This window comes from Anastrepha obliqua, chromosome 4 (genome assembly GCF_027943255.1).
Source record: "Anastrepha obliqua isolate idAnaObli1 chromosome 4, idAnaObli1_1.0, whole genome shotgun sequence".
In the NCBI taxonomy this organism is placed as follows: Eukaryota; Metazoa; Arthropoda; class Insecta; order Diptera; family Tephritidae; genus Anastrepha; species Anastrepha obliqua.
Genome location: NC_072895.1, coordinates 30,661,402 through 30,680,917, shown reverse-complemented (window position 1 = coordinate 30,680,917; position 19,516 = coordinate 30,661,402). Strand labels below are relative to the sequence as shown.

The 19,516-nt window shown below is 39.1% G+C and overlaps 1 protein-coding gene across 1 annotated transcript in view; it reads left to right on the top strand.

The window, feature by feature from the left end:
• The window catches only part of LOC129244070 (5-hydroxytryptamine receptor 2A-like), a 181,492-nt gene that overhangs the window by 137,381 nt on the left and 24,595 nt on the right, over positions 1-19,516 (top strand). The window contains exon 6 of the mRNA XM_054881685.1: positions 15,183-16,170. Coding sequence (XP_054737660.1) covers positions 15,183-16,130 — 948 coding nt within the window. The 3' untranslated portion in view covers positions 16,131-16,170. The remainder of the gene's footprint in view (positions 1-15,182; positions 16,171-19,516) is intronic.

Below are 19,516 nucleotides of genomic sequence, written 5' to 3'. Positions count from 1 at the left end.
TATTTACTTTTGAAAATTTTCTGAAAAATTTTTTTTTGTCATTTTCGAAAAACCCTCCCTTGTAACTTTTATTATATTATATTTTGTTAGTTTTTAAAATTGTTGGGGAAAATTTTCGTTTTTTTTTTTCATTTTCGAAAAACACTTCCTCAAAATTTTTTTATCTTTATTTCTTTTTCAAAATTGTTGGGAAAAAATTTTTTTTAGTTTTTTATTCCAAAAATTTTTTTTTCAAAATTTCTTCAAAAAAATTTTGTTTTAATTTTTTTTCCAAGTTTTTTATTTAAAAAAAAAATTATTTTTTAATTAAACTAGTATAAAATATCCTAAAAAATAATAAATAAAAATGTTACAAAGATCCAAAACATTAAAAATCTTCATAAAAATGTCATCATTGAGAAAATTCCAAAATTATTAAACTGTTTTCAAAATTTTTTCAGTATATAAATATTTCGTGTTATTGTTGTATCGCACGTAGCGCTGTTTTACTGCATGCAGTGCATATTTCGTCTCTCAACACCAACGTCGCTACATCACTTATAAGTATTTGCTGATTTTTGATAATGCACTGACAACAAAAAAAATCTTAATTATATAAAAGCTACACAGCACGTCGTCTTGTAAATATTTCACATTGGACTTTGCTAGAGTGAGCAAGGTTACCCTCTCCCTCTTTAGTTACCAAAATTGGTAACTTTCTCTTGCTTAGGTAATTTAATAACTTTTCAGTGACGAAGTTTTAAAAAACATTAATTCAAGTTTGGTCGTTGGGTAATTACAAGAACTGACATTTGAAAATGTAGCTGATGGATTCTTGAGCAATGGGCGGCATTAGCAGAAACGAAAGGTTAAGCAATGTAGGAGCAAAAGTTTTTGCTATAAAAAATTACAAATGACTTGAAAAAAGAAAAGAATTGCGCACTTACCTTTTTATTGGAAAATATAAGCAATATAGCGAATACTGTCAGTGCAAAAAATATCAAAATTCAAAGAGAATTCGGAGCCATTTCGAACTTGCACTTGATTGCACTAAAATTTAATGGGCTTTAGCTGCGCACCAAAATTTGCTTTTTAATTCTGATTAAAACTTTGAAATTTTTTATGAAAATTTGATTATTATGGTGTTTGTTATAAAATGAACAAAACAAATTTTATTTATTTAACAATTAGCTTAAAATTTAAATTCTAAATTAATTGGATTTCCTATCTTTGCCAGTGCAATAATGCCTTTGTTTTTTTTTTTTTTTGTTTTAACTTTAATATTCATTTTTCACGTGCGCATTCTATAAAAAGACAAAAAAAATTGTTTTTAAATAAAAAAATGAAAAATAAAAATTTGTCAAAACTTCTCAATATGTGGAGTTTGAATAATTTTGCAACGCAGTATATAGAGAAGAAATTCGAATATGACTTTTCAAAACAACGTTTTGCTAAAGAAAAACCTAAATTTATCAAATTATACGGTGGCCGCCGTAGCCGAATGAATTGGTGCGTGACTATCATTCGGAATACGAAGAGGACGTAAGTTGGAATCTCGGTGCATTAACATCAAATAAAAGAAACAGTTTTTTTCTAATAGCGGTCGCCCCTCGGCAGGCAATGGCAAACTTCCAAGGGTATTTCTGCGATGAAAAAGCTCCTCATAAAAAAATATCTGCCTTTCGGAGGTCCCTCCATTTGTGGAACAACTTCAAGACGCACACCACAGATAGGAGAAGGAGTTCGGCCAAACACCCAAAAAGGATGCCAGCTCATATTATATATATATATATCTCATTGTTAGCATCTGTTTTTTTTTTTTGTCATAGTTGTTTTTCCAGTCAGGTTCAAAACATAGTGTACAGCGCATATTGCAAAATGTTGACTATTTATTCAATTATTTTTTAATTTAAAACAATTTTTTTTATTTCAATTATTTTTCTATTAACTATTGTATGTATTTAAAAAAAAATGTAACACAAAATTTAAAACTTTGTACAAAATTTATAGAAACTCGAAGAATTTCCATCAAAATATCAAACTTTTCAATCAGAATTTCCAAAAAAATTTCGGGTATGTAGTTTTATAGCCGATTAAATTTTGATATATATTAATAAAGTACAAGTTTCAAGTAGCTCAAAAATTCCGTTGATTTTTGACAATTTTTTCTGCTGACGGTGTTGGGTGTTTTCCTCCATTTAAAAAAATGTAAGCATTCCACTGTACATTAGCAGCAGTTCGCAGACGCCAGTATGTACTTATATATATATATATATATATATATATATATATATCCGCATACCATTTAACTACGTAATTACACTTTACACTCAACATAACTATCTACACACATCCATGCATGCACGGACACACGACTTCCATATGTGGGAGTGTGTCTACACTAGGTAGCTACATTGGCTGCGCTCTTGCTGTCGTGACACCACTACACTCAGCTACGCTCTTCGCAGATCACCTGAGCACCATGACTACACTACTGAACAGCGCTCAGCAGCATTACATTGTGGTGGTGCAGTATACGGCGACGTCCTCTTGATCACCTGATCACATTCTCTTTGCTTATCACTCTTGGGTCACGATCATTGCGTTGCAGCGGGACCTGAGACGTTCTTAGTGATATGCGAAGATCGTAAATATGTATGAATCGTAATCATAACATAAGTAATTTCCGTGGCCAACGTATACCGGCACATATCATGGTAAATTTATATATAAAGAGCACACTGAATTATATAAATGAATAAAACTCTTAATCCTTTTATTAATATTAATTAAATTTATTAATCAAATATACTGGTGTCGCTACTTCACGTTGTAAGACCTGCGTAGTCCAATTGCAACCATACTCTGATTGGAAAAACGATCCAACAAGAATAATCATACCGCCTACTCAATCTTCGCTGTTATCCGTAACAGTAGTTACTTATTCAATTCCAATAAGAATCCGGTGATCGTTTGCTTGCTCTACCAGAGTAACTCAGAAGTTAAGTTCTCTGACTCTGCTCAACATACGAGCCAAACAACTCTCTCGCTTGCAAGTGTTGGCGATGCTGCTAGGTGTTAATGAGTACAGAAATAATTACGAGGGTGGCTGCTGGACTATTGTGGCTTAACTTATATAACACAGCCTACTATAACATAGAAGTACTTGGGTTGATCCACTAGGAATGCGTTATCAATAAACTTCCAAATCAAATTTTTGCATTTTAATTTGAAGGCTTTTAGGTAAAACGCCCACTCTGCTCATTCTCTAGCCTTTTTTGTTGTTTAAAATATGAATGAAGAGTATAATAAAAAATTTTGAATGAAATCTAAATGTTTTAAAAATCTACTTAATTGTTTATATTATATTAGCATTCATAAATATGGTAATGTAATTTGGGTCTCTATTTGAAATATTTTGTACGTGTCGTTTTGAATTCCCACGAGATGATTTCTTGACTGGCATTTTTGTGTTCTCATATAAAATATCTCTCCTTTTTTAAGTAATTTTAGAAAAATCTGGCCTTGAATTTCTGTGTAGGCTATACAAGTTTTGATATTTTCGCAAATTCATTCCAATCTTTCCAATTCAACTCGAAAAAAATTTAAACGTTTTTTTAAGATTTAAAGGTTCTTTAAATCATTACGAATATTTTAACGCATTTTAAGATTTTTTAAATGAGCATTGGAATCATCCTTAAAATGAAATTACAATTATCGTAATGTTGGTAAAAATTAAACAACATTTATAGTACACGTAATCTTAAAGCCTTTGATGAACGACTACATTATTTCTAGAATAAGAATTTTCCTAATTTTAGAAAAAAAACGTATTTTAAAGTTAACCTACTATGGAGCCGGGTTGGGCTGAGCATACATATAAGGCTTTCCTCTAGCAATACCAAGGCGAGAAGTTTACACCTCCGCTTCGGTATGGCAACACATTCGAGAAGCACGTGTAGGTGTGTTTCTAGGCATAGCATCGCAGAAACGACAAGAGTCATTGGACCATTTGGCTGTGCAATCTGCAGTAACCTGTGAGAATGCTATCGAGGAAGACTTATGAGATGCTTAAATCTCTTTTGATTATACCGTTATACCCTTGGTAGGAGCTTACGCCTCGTAGTTTTACTTCTTTGCTTCTAAACTCTGCCTTAATAGTATTCCATGGCAAGGATGGACTTATAAGTATCGATATCTCTAGCCAATGCTTTCGCTACTTTGTTCCCTAGTATGCGTCTACATTTGGTCCGGGAGTCAAATACGAATGCGCGCTCCTAGTGTGTTTTTTTCTATCTATGCACTCCAAGACTATGGAGGACTTAACATTAAAAGATGTCAAGGCCTTAAGTGCAGCCTGACTGTCGTTTAGAATGGCAATTCGCTCATTCCAGAGGTTTCTTCCTAAATTGATCTCTGCTAGGAAAATACTACGAATAATACCCATCGGCTCAGACAGCTTTTGGGGTCATATATCTCAGCGATATATTTGAAGCGATATGAATTGGCCAACTGCTGATCAGCGGTTAGCCCACAGCGAGGAGAGCCCTTAATCGGAATTATTTCTACAGCATTTATGAATTGGTTCAGCGATTATGTATGGAATTTACATAAAGGACGATGTTCCGGTCAAGAACACTATAGAACTGTGAAGTATTTTCTGGCAAGCCCGAATGAAAAATGGTCGAGCTTTCTTCTAAAGCTTGATAGAAAAGATGTTCGGTTGATGGGCGGTATTATTACAGGACACAACCCATGGGGTTTATCACCCGATATGCCTATCTTGTTTGGAGAAGGCGGATAGCACTGAGTGAGTTTCCTGCTTTCGTTAGAGCAAAGCTAGGAATTTTCGTTCCGATATAATGAGAATGAGTAATATTCGGATATTTTCAGATTTGCTAAAGAGTATTGAAGGACTAGCTATCTCTGTCTCTGTGGAGTAGGGGAACCATCAAAAGCCTATGGCCGAAACCGTGGTGTGGGACTTTAACCCAACTAAACCGCCCCTCATGTCCTACGGTATGTCCTCCTGGAACTTCACCGTTAAGTATGGTAGTACGTCAGGAGGCTGTTGTGAGTATATTATTACTCAATCGTCTGTTATTGTCATTCTGCTCAGTACATTGTGTTAAGGAGCTGTTTTTGAGGACCTATGTGCATATTCCGCGTATTGAAGGTTCTTCATGATATTTGCGGCCACTACACATGTAATTTTCCAGTTTCCTTCGTTTTCGAATATATGTGGAATAAAATTTGTCTCACTTATGTTTTCACCAAACGCTCTTTCAAGCATATTTCGCTCATGCCTTCTGCTTTCATTTCCTCAACGCTATCTAGAGTTAGGCAAGCGTTCCAGCTCATGTTGAAAATTTCGGGATCAAAAGATTTTCTCTTCCACCCTTTTTGCTGTGCTCTTTGAAAGCGAAAATCACTCTTTTCTACACCCATTGGTATATCGATGGTTATTACCTTATCAGCGCTATACGTATGGAAAAGCACTCTGCCACGTCTCTTAGTACGGTAGTAGACCCAGGTAGTAGACCAGGCATTCTTGCCTCGCCAGCTATAAGTACTGGATGCTTGCCACGTGCCTCAAATGCTAAGGCTGTCACCATTCGTTCATATTCTTCTGCAGTGAGACTCGGTAGAGCATAACAACTGAAGAAATAGATGCCTTTCGTCTTAACCCAAGTAAAGGCGTATTTAGCAGTCATCATTTCGCTCTGCGGCTTAACATGTCCCATTGTCCAAATCGCCGACTTGTTTGAACCATCCGACGTCCAGGAATAGCCTTCAATGTTTTTGTATTGCTCGGATGTAAGTGCAATATCTATTTTCTGCTCTTGCATGGTCTGTTCCAAAAGTTCTTGGGCAGTTTGACAGTGGTTGAGATTAAGCTGTAAAACCCTCATTGGATGGCTTCTCTTCGCGCCTTTTTAACTAACGCACATTTGTAGCTGCCAGCTGCATGGTTGCCCTTGCACAGTGCACATTATTCAGGATTTTCGCACGTAAGCGTCTTATGGCCTTCCTGACCACATTTTCTACAGAGTCCTGATCTGTCTATTTAGTCCTTGCACTTTTGAGCAAGATGATCGTATCACTAGCAATTGAAGCAACACTTAGGAGAATCGACCTTTCGTACCCGGCATGACACCCATCCAATTCGCACACGTTGAACCTCTAACACCCTTTTCGCATGCCCGGCTGGGAGGACAACAAAGGCCGTCTGTGTACCGTTGTACACCGTTCTTAGGCTTTTTACTGCCACTGTATCTGGACGTTTAATATTGCATTGGGCATGAAGCGCGTCACACAATTCTTCTGCAGTGGTTACCTCATCCAGATCTCTGTATTGTACTGTTACAGTGTGAGTTTTAACCATCACTTCTGCTGCGGTTTTCAGAACATCTTCAATCGCTGCTTGATATTCTGATGTTTTTCCGTACGGTGCCCCTTTAAGCTCTATGATCAATTCCTGTTTAGCTGTTCTGGGGATTGCTTTTACATCTTCTTCCGAGAGTCTTGAGATAGTCCGATGTGTTTACCTTACGCAGAATGTCAGCATACGTAGTGTTTTCAGACTTTGATATGATTATAGCATCAGGCGTCTCTGCCTCTGTCTCTATCTATATTCTATCCTATCTCTCGCTGTTAATTCTCTGCTTTTCCCCTTAACTATCTATCCCTTTTACTTACCAAAGCTTTGAATGCAATGGGCTTTTTTGCCTAAGTGTTTCAGGAGTTACCAATCTCTCGAAGGTTCTTGGATTGCCTTTTTTCAAATTTCAATTTTGAAGGCAAAGTGGAAACATTATTTAAAAGGCTTTCCTTTGCGCAGCGGTCAGAGGCTCACCGTCATTATTGTTAAAGATCACATAACCACTCAATAAGATATGATTTACTAAAATGTATTGCATTTAAAAGTTACTACAAAAACAGCAACCTTGGTAATAAAACGCAACCTACAAAACCTGCTCGTACTCTCACACTCAATTCGGAGTCCTTTCAAGCATAGAACCTCTCAGTTAGTGCGCGGTCGAGTACGAGTATTCATTACCGTTAACAACAAATATTAATGTTTTGTTGCTTTTTCTTATCTTTTTCACTGTTAAAGTGTACTTATACATGTTCACACATACACTTGCATATAAATACCATAATAAAATTTCTAAATGAATTTTTCATATCATTGGATTCAAAATTTATTACCTATAAAATTGAGCTTCATAATTTATGCATAAAGTGGATAAATATATTAGAAAATTTCTCGACCGTAAAATTATGAATGTCATTTGTATTATTTGTATGCCCGGCTTTCATTTAAAATGCTAATTTACAAACAGACGCTCATACCCTCTCGCACACATAACAACCACGTAGCAAGAAATTCCGAACGGTGGTGTTTCTCCACCAAAATTGAGCATAAAGCGCCTATTCTTAACTTTCATAAGTGTATAGTGAGAGAGCTCACATACTTACCATAGTTAGAGGCACACACACCTGCACTAGCACGCGCACCTGCATATGAATGGTTTTGTATGAACGTAATAGGGCATTAACTGTAGTGAAAGAGGACGAAACGAATGCCAACAACTTCAGCATCGACTTTGGCAGCGTATAAGTTGGCACCAACTTTGGCCACGACTGTCACGCTCGTCAACTAGTTGAGGCAAACAAAATGGAAAGTAAGTTTTAATTTGGTCTAAAGCGCGGTGCACAAAATTGAACTTCAACTATAGCAATGTAAGGCACAAAGTACTCGTAGGCATAAGCACCAATAAGAGATGGTAATCCCGGCATTCCGGACTCCCGGGATTTTGGTATTTTTTAAGTCCTGAAAATCACGGATTATTTGCCTACAATCACAATCCAAATGAGTAATTACAAATCCCGAAAATCCCGTGATTGTAGGCAAATAATTTGTAATTAGCTTTGGCTTTAACTTTTCAACAAACATGAATTAAAAAATATTTGAGCTTCTGTCAACCACAAAATACGAGCAAATTCTACCTTCTTCTACATAGAGCCATGCACCCGCTTAAGAGTGTTCAACTGTCTCTGCCTCTTCTACATTCTGACAGCATCTGCAAAAGTCAAAATATGGTGCGCCAATTCTACTGGCATGCCTTCCTATAAGACAAAGGGCTCCTACTAATATTTTTAAGCCTTTCCTATTAAATTTAAGTAGACTGTTAGTGCGACCCATCTCCCATTCTGGGTATGTCTAGCTACTAATGCTACAGGTATGTAATTGTCTCCAGCAATTATTGGTGTGTCTACCTATTTGCAGCTTACATGTTACCGAGGGCAACTTTCTCTTGAGTAATTTGGAGCGAGAAGCCCCGTCTAGCTAACTCATCCGCCTTACTGTCACCCTCTATGTTACTATGACCCGGCACGCAGAGTAGATCTATAGAGAAACATTTTGCGAGTATTCTTAACTGTTCGAAACGGGTTTGCTGCGGACTACCTCTCGGGCAATCTTAGTTAGAGCAGCGTTCACCCACTTCCACTGATTTTTCGGGATTTTACCATCGGGCTCACTTTCATCGAGAACACCTTTAATGCTGCGGTTCTTATTAGGTGTGGGTTTTTTGCCTACGAAATTTTGCCCTAAGCTGACCTTTGACGTTTTAAAGTATCCGAACGTTTAATTTGAAAAGTGGGTAGTACTGCCTTTGCCAAATCAATAGTCTCTTGCATTTCCTTGCTGAGCTCGGCCTCATTTGACGCAGTCGAGTGTACCTTAGTTACTAACTTGTCGGAATTGCGCATCTCCTGATATCCTGCTTTGAATGGATTCGACAATCTGATAACAGACCATTTCTGCACCTGAGAACTACTGTTATTGCTGACGGGGATAACAGTAACCCTAGCTGGATGACTAGCCTGGGCTTGTCGTTACAGTTGCTTGCTTGCCTTGGAAGCTGTACCCACCCTATGACTACGCTTCGCTTCTGACATAGTGGGCGCTTTTCCTTTCTTGGAGCTGAAGATTCTACCAGCCCTATAGCAGAAGTACATTTTTCTTAAGTTTCTGTACTAATTTCACTAAGCTTGGCTTCTGATACAGAGGGGGCTGAAGTGGAATTGGCCAGCGGCGCTCTTCCTTTCTAGGAGCTGAATGCTTCTACCGACCCTATAGCGGAGGGACCGAGCTCCTTCGAATATTTTTCTTTAGTTTCTTTACTAATTTGTCCATTCATTTTTGAACCCACGAGCATTAGAGAAGGGCATGTCCACTTACGCATAGCTCTAGGTACGTAAGTAAGGCTGGCTATTACGGAAGGTATCCGGTATCCGTAAACTCCGTTTGCGACTTAGTTATTTTTGAAAAGGTAAGTGTAAGTGTATTTCGTTCGGCTCTTAAAGCCCTTACGCCATCCTTCTTTTACGATAGAAATCTCGAACTTGTTTCCTTTCCCTTTAATAGCCGGAGCTATATAGTCTATATGAACTCTATTATTCCGGTTTATTCAGCTATGTCCATAGGTCCTGGCTGAAAGTTCCTTTAGGGCTTTTAGTCTTCCTTCAGATTCCGCTACAAGGTTTTCTGCAAAAATGATCTATCGGTGGTAGTTGAAGTACGTATTCGAGGGCCGCCGTTGGAGCCGTTTTTAGTGCTCCCGTAATGCATAAAGCAACTAATTGCTGCATCTTGGTCATAGGCGCAATTTATGAATATTTTGTTTTTGTTTTCTCCACGGTCCATCACACTGGAGTACCATAGTGTAGTATTTGGTCTGACCACCACATGCGTTGAGGGCGTTATTGGTCTTTTTCACCCTTTCCTCCACATTTCGATTCCACAGCTTGCTGTCTAGTACTACCCCAAGTTAAAGGGTGTCCATATTGGAAGTACTTTTTCCAATAGGATTTTTTTGACAGATCACGCGTAACTACCGCCAAAGTAAATACATACATTTTTTTAGTATTCATTGACTTTTTATCATGGAAAGACCTTCGTCTCAACAACGTTTACAAATCGGACAATTTTATTATGAAAATCAACGCTCTGTGAAAAGTGTTCATCGCGCGCTCAAGCTAACTTATGGCGCTCAGCGATGAGAGGCCCATTTTTGGCTCAGTGAGCGAAATTGCTGTATTTGGGCTGAAGAGCAACCGGTAGCCATTCAAGAACAGCCTCGACATCCATTGAAAATAACCGTTTGGTGCCATTTATGGGCTGAAGGAATCATCGGCCCATATTTCTTCAAAGATGAGGCTGGCGCCTTGCTAAACGACTTTTTGATACCTGAAATTGAAGTCCGTGATCTCCACAACATTTCATTCCAGCAAGACGACGGACGGTGCTACTTGACATACAGTCCGTGAAACAATGGATTTACTGCGTCGTCGTTTCGGTGAGCAATTTATCTCTCGTCTCGAACCTTTGGATTGGCCACCAATCATATCATATCCTTTTCATATGTCATATCACACTTTTGGACTTTTAATTGTGGGCGTATATAAACTATATTTGCTTTTTGGATAAACCAGCTTCCATTGTGGCATTGGACGCCAATATTACTAAAGTTATTCACGGGATACCGACCGAAGTCCTCCAGCGAGTCACTCAAAATTTGGGTTTATGGATGGCCGAATTACGGCGCAGTTGCGGCCAACATTTGAAAGGAATTATCTGTAAAAAATAAATGTCACGAATGTTCTACACAAAAGTAATAAAGATTTCCTATTCAATTTGAATCCTCGTTGTTTTATTTCAATTTAAACTCCTTCTTCTTCATTGGCGCGATTACCGCTTACGCGATTTTGGCCCAGTTTAACAAAACGCGTCAATCGTTTCTTTCTCGTCCTAACCGGTGCCTGTTGAATATACCAAATGAAGGCAAATCCTTCTCCATCTGATCTTTCCAACATAGAGGAAGTCTTCGTTTTCCTCTGCTACCTCCAGCTGGTACCGCATCGAATACTTTCAGAGCCGAAGCGTTTGACGACAGGACTGAGCCAACGTAGCCGGTGGATCTTTATTCGATACGCTATGTTTATGCCGTCGTAAAGCTCATGCAGCTCATCGTTCCATCGACTGCGATTTAAGCGCCGATACCTCTAAATTAATCACCCTTTACTTTGTATGTTGTTTGAGAGTAAATGCAGCGCCGTTTAGTATTGATACACTTTTTTCGTGTTAAGTTTTTGCAAGATACTGAATATTTATGCCCCGTAACTATTCCCGAGATTACGATAGTGAGATCCCGAAAATTCCGCGATCGCAAAAATAGAAAAAATGTACAACCCTATTACTCATACATTTGTAAGTCTGTCGTGAGCGAGTTTCTGTACTTCATAGGCGCATTTTGTAGGCCAACAAATCGTACATTTTTAATTGGTATGTGAATGTTTTGAATAGTTAAGTCCTTGCGTGAATTTGTTAATGAGAAACTAATTTGAGAAAATTTCTAATTAGTGCATATAAGAGAGGGAAATATTACAAATGAGTGGCCAACAGTAGCTTTTGGTTGCGGTTTGACGGCAAATGGTTTGCTCATATGTGGATTGTTGCATGCATAGGTGCTGTTTTATACTTTTGCAAAGGTAATTAAACCATATTGGAGCTTGAGAGAATTATTTCATTCGGTAATTGTTTTTGTTTTTGCTTTTTGTGCTTTTTCGTTTTTCTCAATTTATTTCACAAATGAAAATATGGCAATCCAAATATGACAATCAAAAACCTGAAGTGTTTTTTTTTTAATTAATTTTAACTTCAAAATCGAATTAGAAATAAAGAAAATTGTAGAAATCAGTGTTTTGTTACTCGTAGCGCACTCTCCTCTTCTTGAACACAGCAGCACCCCTAAGGATATATGTAATAGTCTCATCCTCAACATAACTCATCGAGCTGCGTTGCGGCGCATAGGGCCAAAGTAAAACATTTCCACTCCTTTCTATTCCCCGATTTTGCTTTTACTTGCTGGCACGTGAGGTTTTTGTTCACAGCTTTTATTTCACTTTCGATACAACGGTGCCATGAGCCCCTATGTATGTCTCGGTTCCGCTGACCCAGTCTAGTGCTTGTCTGCCCACCAAATGCGCTGGATATACCTCAGGCTGCGGTTTACAAGCACTTGCAGCTTTTGAACGGTTTCTGCTGATAAAAACATTTTTCACACGCTTAGAGCTGTACAGACTCAACATTTGAATTAATGATTCGAAGTTTGGTCTGCACGCTGATTTGTTTGGACAGCCACTAGCAAATGAGAGACTAGCAAATGCGTTTCGGGCTTTCGGCAGCCTTGTGAAAACATCACTTTTGCATACCCCATCTGCCGTGAATTGACTTCCAAGATATTGAAAGAAGATCACTTTGTCAATGCTGTTCTCTCCAATATTGAAGTACGCGTCATTCGCATTTATCGCCAAATATTTTGTTGTCCTTTACAACGGCTTTGAGTCCAGCAGTGTTAGAGTGCCTTACAAGGTATCATAAAATATAATTTTTATTTTTATTTTTTTTCCTTGATCTGCACGTTAACTGCCTAAACGATTTTAGACCAAATTCAACAAAGAATGTCAGTCGTTTTTTTCATGCGCCGCACCGATGCCAATTAGACATGCCAAGTGAAATCGACCAAATCAATCATCGAGATTTTTAAGTTTTTCTGAAAATCGATTAATTTGTAGGTTCGGGTATAAAAAGAAGTAGACTGAAAAAATGTTGAGACATTTTTTTTTAGTTTTGAGATTTTTTCAATGTTAAATATTTTATTATGAAATTTTCCAAAGTTTATCTTCAGTTGTTTTTAACATTTTTATTTATTTTTTTTTAATTTTGTAGGACAAAGTCAAGGCACATTCATTAAAAGTGGTGGCACTAGACCAACAACAATGTTATGTACGTTTGATTGTCAAAGCAAAGTATTGAGAAACTAGAAAACAAATAATGAATTCGCTTGGTTTCATTCTGAGCTGACAGCCACATGGAAACGGCGAAAGAAAAAAACAACTCAGCTGATTTTCCAACCTTTAATAGATTCGCCTTGAATAAAATATATGTACAACTTAAAAACATTTTTTCTCAAAAAATATTAATTTGATTGCTCAAAATTTTTGGAAAAAAATTTTTTTGTTGCCACTATGAAAAATACCCCAATACTCAGAGTGTTTTCTTTTTGTTTCATTAACAGCTGACATAATGACTCAGTGACTCAGTAATCCCTGACCGTTTTATAAGAGGGTTTGCATAACTTTTCGATTTATATTCAAATACTTACAGGAAATCAGTGAAAAATGCTGTGCATCTGCTTACGTAGCGACATCTCGTTAGATTTACAAATGGGCGTAAGAGGTTAATACATATGCGAGCGCTTCGCTGAACCAGTATTTTGCACTCATTTTTATTGATTTTTATTTTTGACATATTTTTCTGAAAAAATTTAAAAAAAATTGTTTTTTATGTCACTTATTCCACTTTAAAAAACTGCATACTCAAATTTTCAACGTTGAATGAACCTCAAAATTATCACGCACATAAAATGGGATTGGTCCAGAACGACGCGTGTAACTTATGTGAAGAAGAAAGGGTACGTTAGAACACCTTCTTTGCTCTAAGCAGAACTCATTACAACAGCCTGGGATCGGTATACTTTTCATCTCTGAAGGATATTGCTGACAAAAGCTTAAAGTATGTTTAACCCGACTGCAACAACACTAATAACACTACGGACCCTTGTAGTCCATGCGAGATTTATGCAGATCAGCCAAATATACCTTTTTTCCTTGTTCACTCCACTCGGGAGCATAGGGTTCGACAAGACTCAGTCTTGCGTTGGTTTCGTTATTCTATTTTGCTTTCTCACAGAGTAGGTGATTAGCCTGCCGCTACCAATCCTAAGTACTGGGAGTGCCCACCTGTCGTTGCTTGGGAACAACGCCTTGCTTGAAGTGCCATCTGTGTGTCACATTCTTCTGGCAGAAGGATCACACAGATGATTGAGGACTTCGCTAAATTTGGTGTGTCTGCGCTATTACGCCGGCTGCCCGCTTCCTCTTGCTGGCGCCACAGATGCAATGTGTAACTGTGTCTTTTTCTTTATTATTTTGCTTGTTTTAGCAGCCACAATTCAAATAATGCGCTGACTTTCGTGCGGAAGTAAGGATTGGAAGGATAAGGAATGAAACTTTTTTTTATAGAAACTAGGAAAGTAGGTAAGTTAAGAAAGTAAAGTAAGTTTGGAAAAGTGTGAGGACCGTGCTTTACGTGGAATTGGAACCCTCAACCTCTGGGATGGCAGGCTAGTGCACTTATGCTGCCAAATATGCCTTGAACATTGTCATTTATGAATGAAAAATAATATCGTTCAAATAACTGCCACGACTGGCTTTACAGTAGGCTATTCGATTAACCCACTTTTTAAGCACATTTTCGATTGTTTGGGCTCTAATTTCGTGAATGGAAATTCGATCTCGTATTTTAAAGCATCAATCGTCTCTGGATGGTGCGCATAGCATTTGTCCTTAACGGCTCCCCACAAAAAATAGTCCAACGGGCTTAAATCACAGCTCCGAGGCGGCCAATTGTTATCGGAATTTCGGCTGATTGTTCGGTTTTCAAAAACGGTAGCCAAAAGTTCGAGTGTAACTTTGGCAGTGTGACAAGTTGCACCGTCCCGTTGAAACTAAATGTCGTCCATGTCCTCCTTTTCAATTTTTGGAAACAACTCGTTGAGCATGTCAAGGTAACGGTCGCCGTTTACTGTTACCGTGGCTCCTCGCTCATTTTCGAAAAAAATGGCCCGATGATGCCACCATACCAAAAACCGTACCAAACAGTGATTCGGTGTGGATGCATTTGCTTCTCTACAGTAACGATGTGGATTTTCTGAGCCCCAAATCCGACAATTTTGCTTATTGACATAGCCACCGATGTGAAATTCAGAAAAGAAGAAGAAGACTCACCACTTTGGAAATAGGTTTTCAATATTTCCCAATTTTGTTCAAGCGTATAGCGTCCCATTTCGTAAATGTCAAACCTTTATGTAAATTATGAACACATTTGACATGCCTTTTGTGTTACCATTCTCAAAAAAAAAATGTGGTTGAAAAAGCAAACGCTATATGACCCACCCTGTATATATTTTTTTTACTTATATTTCTTATCACTGCTTTCCATTGCAGCTGAAAGACTTGCACATTTCATTATTACATTCCATTAATTCTCCTTTCTACGACTTTACTTACAGATTCCAACCACTTCGACTAGTCAAATATCGACTGTTTCCCACCTGGTAGCATTAGCTAATCAACAGCATGCAGCATCCAAATCATCGTCTACCGTGCAACAGCAACCAGATAAAGGCAGTAGCAATACAAATACAACGCAAACCGCCATAGCCTCAGATGTAACGATAACAACAACAATAACAACAATAGAAAACAATAAATTGCCTGCAGCAACAACAAAAGTATGCATAGTAGCGCCAAGCGACAGTAACGGCATAACCTCAACACCACCTGCGATAAATGGCAGCACAACAGCAGTGGCTGTTGCTAATGGTGCTGCTGAGGTGCTGGAAGATCCACAATTGCAGCAGCAATTGCAACAAGTGCAGCACCAAACTGACATGACAACAGCGGGTGGCGGGAAGACAGCACCACCGGCAGCATGTGCCTCTAATGCCACCACAATCACTTCCATATCGGCGCTGTCGCCGCAAACACCAACAATCGTCAACACCGCAGGCAGCGTTGGCGATGATGAACACCAGCACCCATTAGCGCCCACAGCGACGTCATTGGCGGCCGCATCCTCCTGCCAACTGCCGTCAACACCCAAGCTAAAGTATCAGCAACCATTATCCAGCATAGCAAATCCCGTGCACAAAGTGACGAAGCGCAAGGAGACACTCGAAGCGAAACGTGAGCGGAAAGCGGCCAAAACATTGGCCATCATCACCGGTGCCTTTGTTATCTGTTGGCTGCCATTCTTCGTGATGGCGCTGCTATTGCCGCTATGCGAAACATGCGAGATTAACGATGGCATAGCGTCGGTATTCCTCTGGCTGGGGTATTTTAATTCAACGCTGAATCCGGTGATTTACACGATATTTAGTCCGGAATTTCGACAGGCGTTCAAGCGAATTCTCTTTGGAGGTCACCGTCCGGTGCACTACCGCAGTGGCAAGATTTAAAGTATAGTGGTCGTGGTAACGTCTGAAGGGTTAACATACAGTAAGTCAGTTAAATGTTTATGATCGATTCTTGGTTATTGTATACTACCTAAGTTTAGTATTTATAAGAGAAGCATAACTTCGTTGTCTGAATAAGCTAGAGCTTAAATCGAGTGGCCTATTACCTGCCACTTTTCAAAAGGAATTAAAGTAGTGGCGTACGCGGATGACATAGTGCTTATGGTTTCAGTAATATTTCCAACCGCAATCAGTGAGATTATGGAAGGAGCTCTAGTATTACTCAGCAATTGGGTCACGGACTGTGGTTTAAGTGTAATCCCGAGAAAAACTGAACTGATGCTATTCACCAAGAAAACCAAGGTACCAGACTTTAATCCCCCAAAACTAAACAGCGTTGGTCTCACGCGAACCCAACAGGCAAAATACCTAGGTGTTATCCTAGACCCCAAACTCAGCTGGAAGTCCAACGTAGAGTACAGGGTTAAGAAAGCGAATATAGTACTTTGCACGTGTAAGAGAATGTTGGGTAAAAAATGGGCTCTCCAACCAAAACTATCCAATTGGTCCTACACAGCCATTGTAAGGCCAATACTAACTTATGCGGCACTAGTCTGGTGGCCTACAACAGAAAAGAAATACAACAGAAAAGAAATACAACAAAACTAAGCTGAACAAGATACAAAGAACAGCGTGTGTCTTAACTACAGCAGCGCTTAGCACCAGTCCTATTGAAGCGCTCAATGTACTAACTCAACTGCTACCATTAGATTTACACATTAAAACAATCGCTACTTGCAGCGCGGTGAGACCCAGAGACATAGGAAGCTGGACAACAAGGTCGTACGGACACAGTAAGATCCTCCTACAGAGACCCTCGCTGCCCAAAAACAGATCAGACTACACAGTCCCCGACCTTAACTTCAAGAAAGACTTTACGGTACGTTTTCCACCGAGAGCCGAATGGAGCAAAGGGAAAGTAAATGGGTGATACGAAATCTATACCGATGGTTCTAAAATGAACTGTGGTGTGGAAGCTGGCTTTCATTCCGAGCCACTCAACCTATCTCAGACAATTCGTCTTCCTGACTAGGCCAGCGGGTTGCAGGCAGAACTTTTAGCGATCAGAGAACCAGGCAAATCACTAAAACTCTACAAGGAAGTTGGTGCAAGAGTAGCTATCTTCTCAGACAGCCAAGCAGCTATAAAGGCCTTAGACTTCAACTCCATTTCATTCAAACTAGTCTTACAGTGTAGAGAGGAGCTGAAATTGCTTAGTCGTTAGCTTGAAATCTCTCTGATATGGGTTCCAAGTTATAGGAGCATACGGGGTAATGAGATAGCGGAGGAGCTAGCAAGAAAAGGTTCGACACTAGACTTAGCCGGGTTGGTGGCAGTCTCCACCCCACTGAATGCAATAAAAGCATCCATTGGTTACTTTACAGACTACTGTAGCCTGAGACATCACCTAAGCAAAATTGTTCTTTTGAGACCAGCATCAACCGATTCACTGAAAATTCCGAACACATTCTGTAAATGTCCAACACTAGGCAAGAAACAGCCTTGCGTCTATATAAATTATGGAACAATGAACCCCAGAATGTGCTAAAATTTTGAAAAAGCCTTCAAAAATACAGGGTGCCTTAGCAGGCTTTGCACAATGGATCTCTTTTGGTCGCTGTGCGCAGTAGCCTAACAATAGAAACATTAGTAATAACCCAGAAGCCAAAATTTTCCAGTTGAAGCAAAAAAGCTATACAGCATAGAAAAGTCACAGGCGGAGAAATTGAAAGCAAGTCCCTCGTTTACTGCTCGGAAACTCAGCATTAAGCAATAATGTGACATGACCTGTATCAGCAGCCGAAAATCATACAAATATAGAAGTTTTAATATTAGTGCAGACGAATATGAAAGCAAGAATACGATTAAGTCACTTCAACTTTTTACAGAATTCGCAATATTTTCAAATTTGTATTCGCAAATATTTCGCAAAATTTTCTTCATTAATTTTTTATATAAATATATTTAGTTTATTATACGTCTCGAATGTGCAGGAAACATTTCCCTTATCTGGGTTCCTGGGCACAGGAATATTGAAGGAAATGAAATTGCCGATGAGCTTGCCAGGAAGGCGTCGACAGAACTGGCTGCAGCTGGCCCCTTCTCAGACATCGGTGTCCCCTTCACCGTTGTTAAGGGGAAACTACACAATTTCTTTCTAAAAAAGAGCAAGACAGATGGAGGTCTGTCTCATCGTGTACTATTTCGAAAACCCTATGGCCCCAATACGATAGAAACAGAACGCTTGAGGTGATGGTTATCCCCCTCCATTCAATTTCCGAACTCATTGCGGTGTTCACTGGTCACTGGGTGAGCGGTACTCATGCGGTGAAGCTTGGAATTCCAAGGATTTTCTCAAGCGTTTTCAGACGTAATGAGGTCAAACTAATGGGCCTATAGTCCTTTGAGAGTATCGGGTTGTTCTTACCCGTTTTCGGTATAAATACAGGGTTGCCAATATTCGACGGACCCATCTGGCAACCCTGTATCTTTTGACAAAGAGGTCAGATTGCTTAATAACATTCCGCGTTGGAAGCGTCAGTCCAAGCAAATTTTTACCATGGAACAGTACACGCCACGCAAGTGCCTCGAAATTGTTGAAATTTACATTCAACAAAAGAAGTCAATTGTGAAAACTCAACGTGCGTATAAAAAATTAAATAATCTGAAAAGTGCGCCTTCTAAGAACACCATTAAACGTTTGTACGAAAAGTGTTCGACTGGTGATGATCTTTCTAATCCAAAGAGGCCGAATCAAGACCGATGAAGGCGATCGGATGAGAATATTGCTCTTGTACGGGCCAGTGTTGAGTCGTCGCCAAGGACATTCCAAAACCGCCGTTCTCAGCAGTTGGGCATTGCTCGGACCACTTTACAACGAATTATCCGCATTTATTCCCGTATAAGATTCAATTGACGCAAAGATTGTTGCCTGCGGACAAGCCTCGTCGATTGGAATGGGCCCAAAGAGTCATCGAAATCCGTCGGGTCTGTCGAATATGGGCAACCCTTGCTTCTCTCCAGATAACAGGTATATAGTTAAGCCTCAGACATCCTGTGTACATATATCGCTTTTACCCATGGTACCTAAAGATCGCTCATCTCTTGGAGTTTAATGCCCATTCTATTTTTTTGATTGTAATAAACTCTTCCGAGATGTGTGCTACGTTATCTGCGGATCGTGATCTGAGTAGTCTATGCATCCTGGAAAATGCGTGGTGACTAGATCTTGTAGTGATTCTTCCCAACTATCAGTCCAGTCTCTTTTAGTTTTGCGAATTAAATTGGGCGTGGGGAATGTTTCGATAACAGTTTCCTGAGCCTAGCCG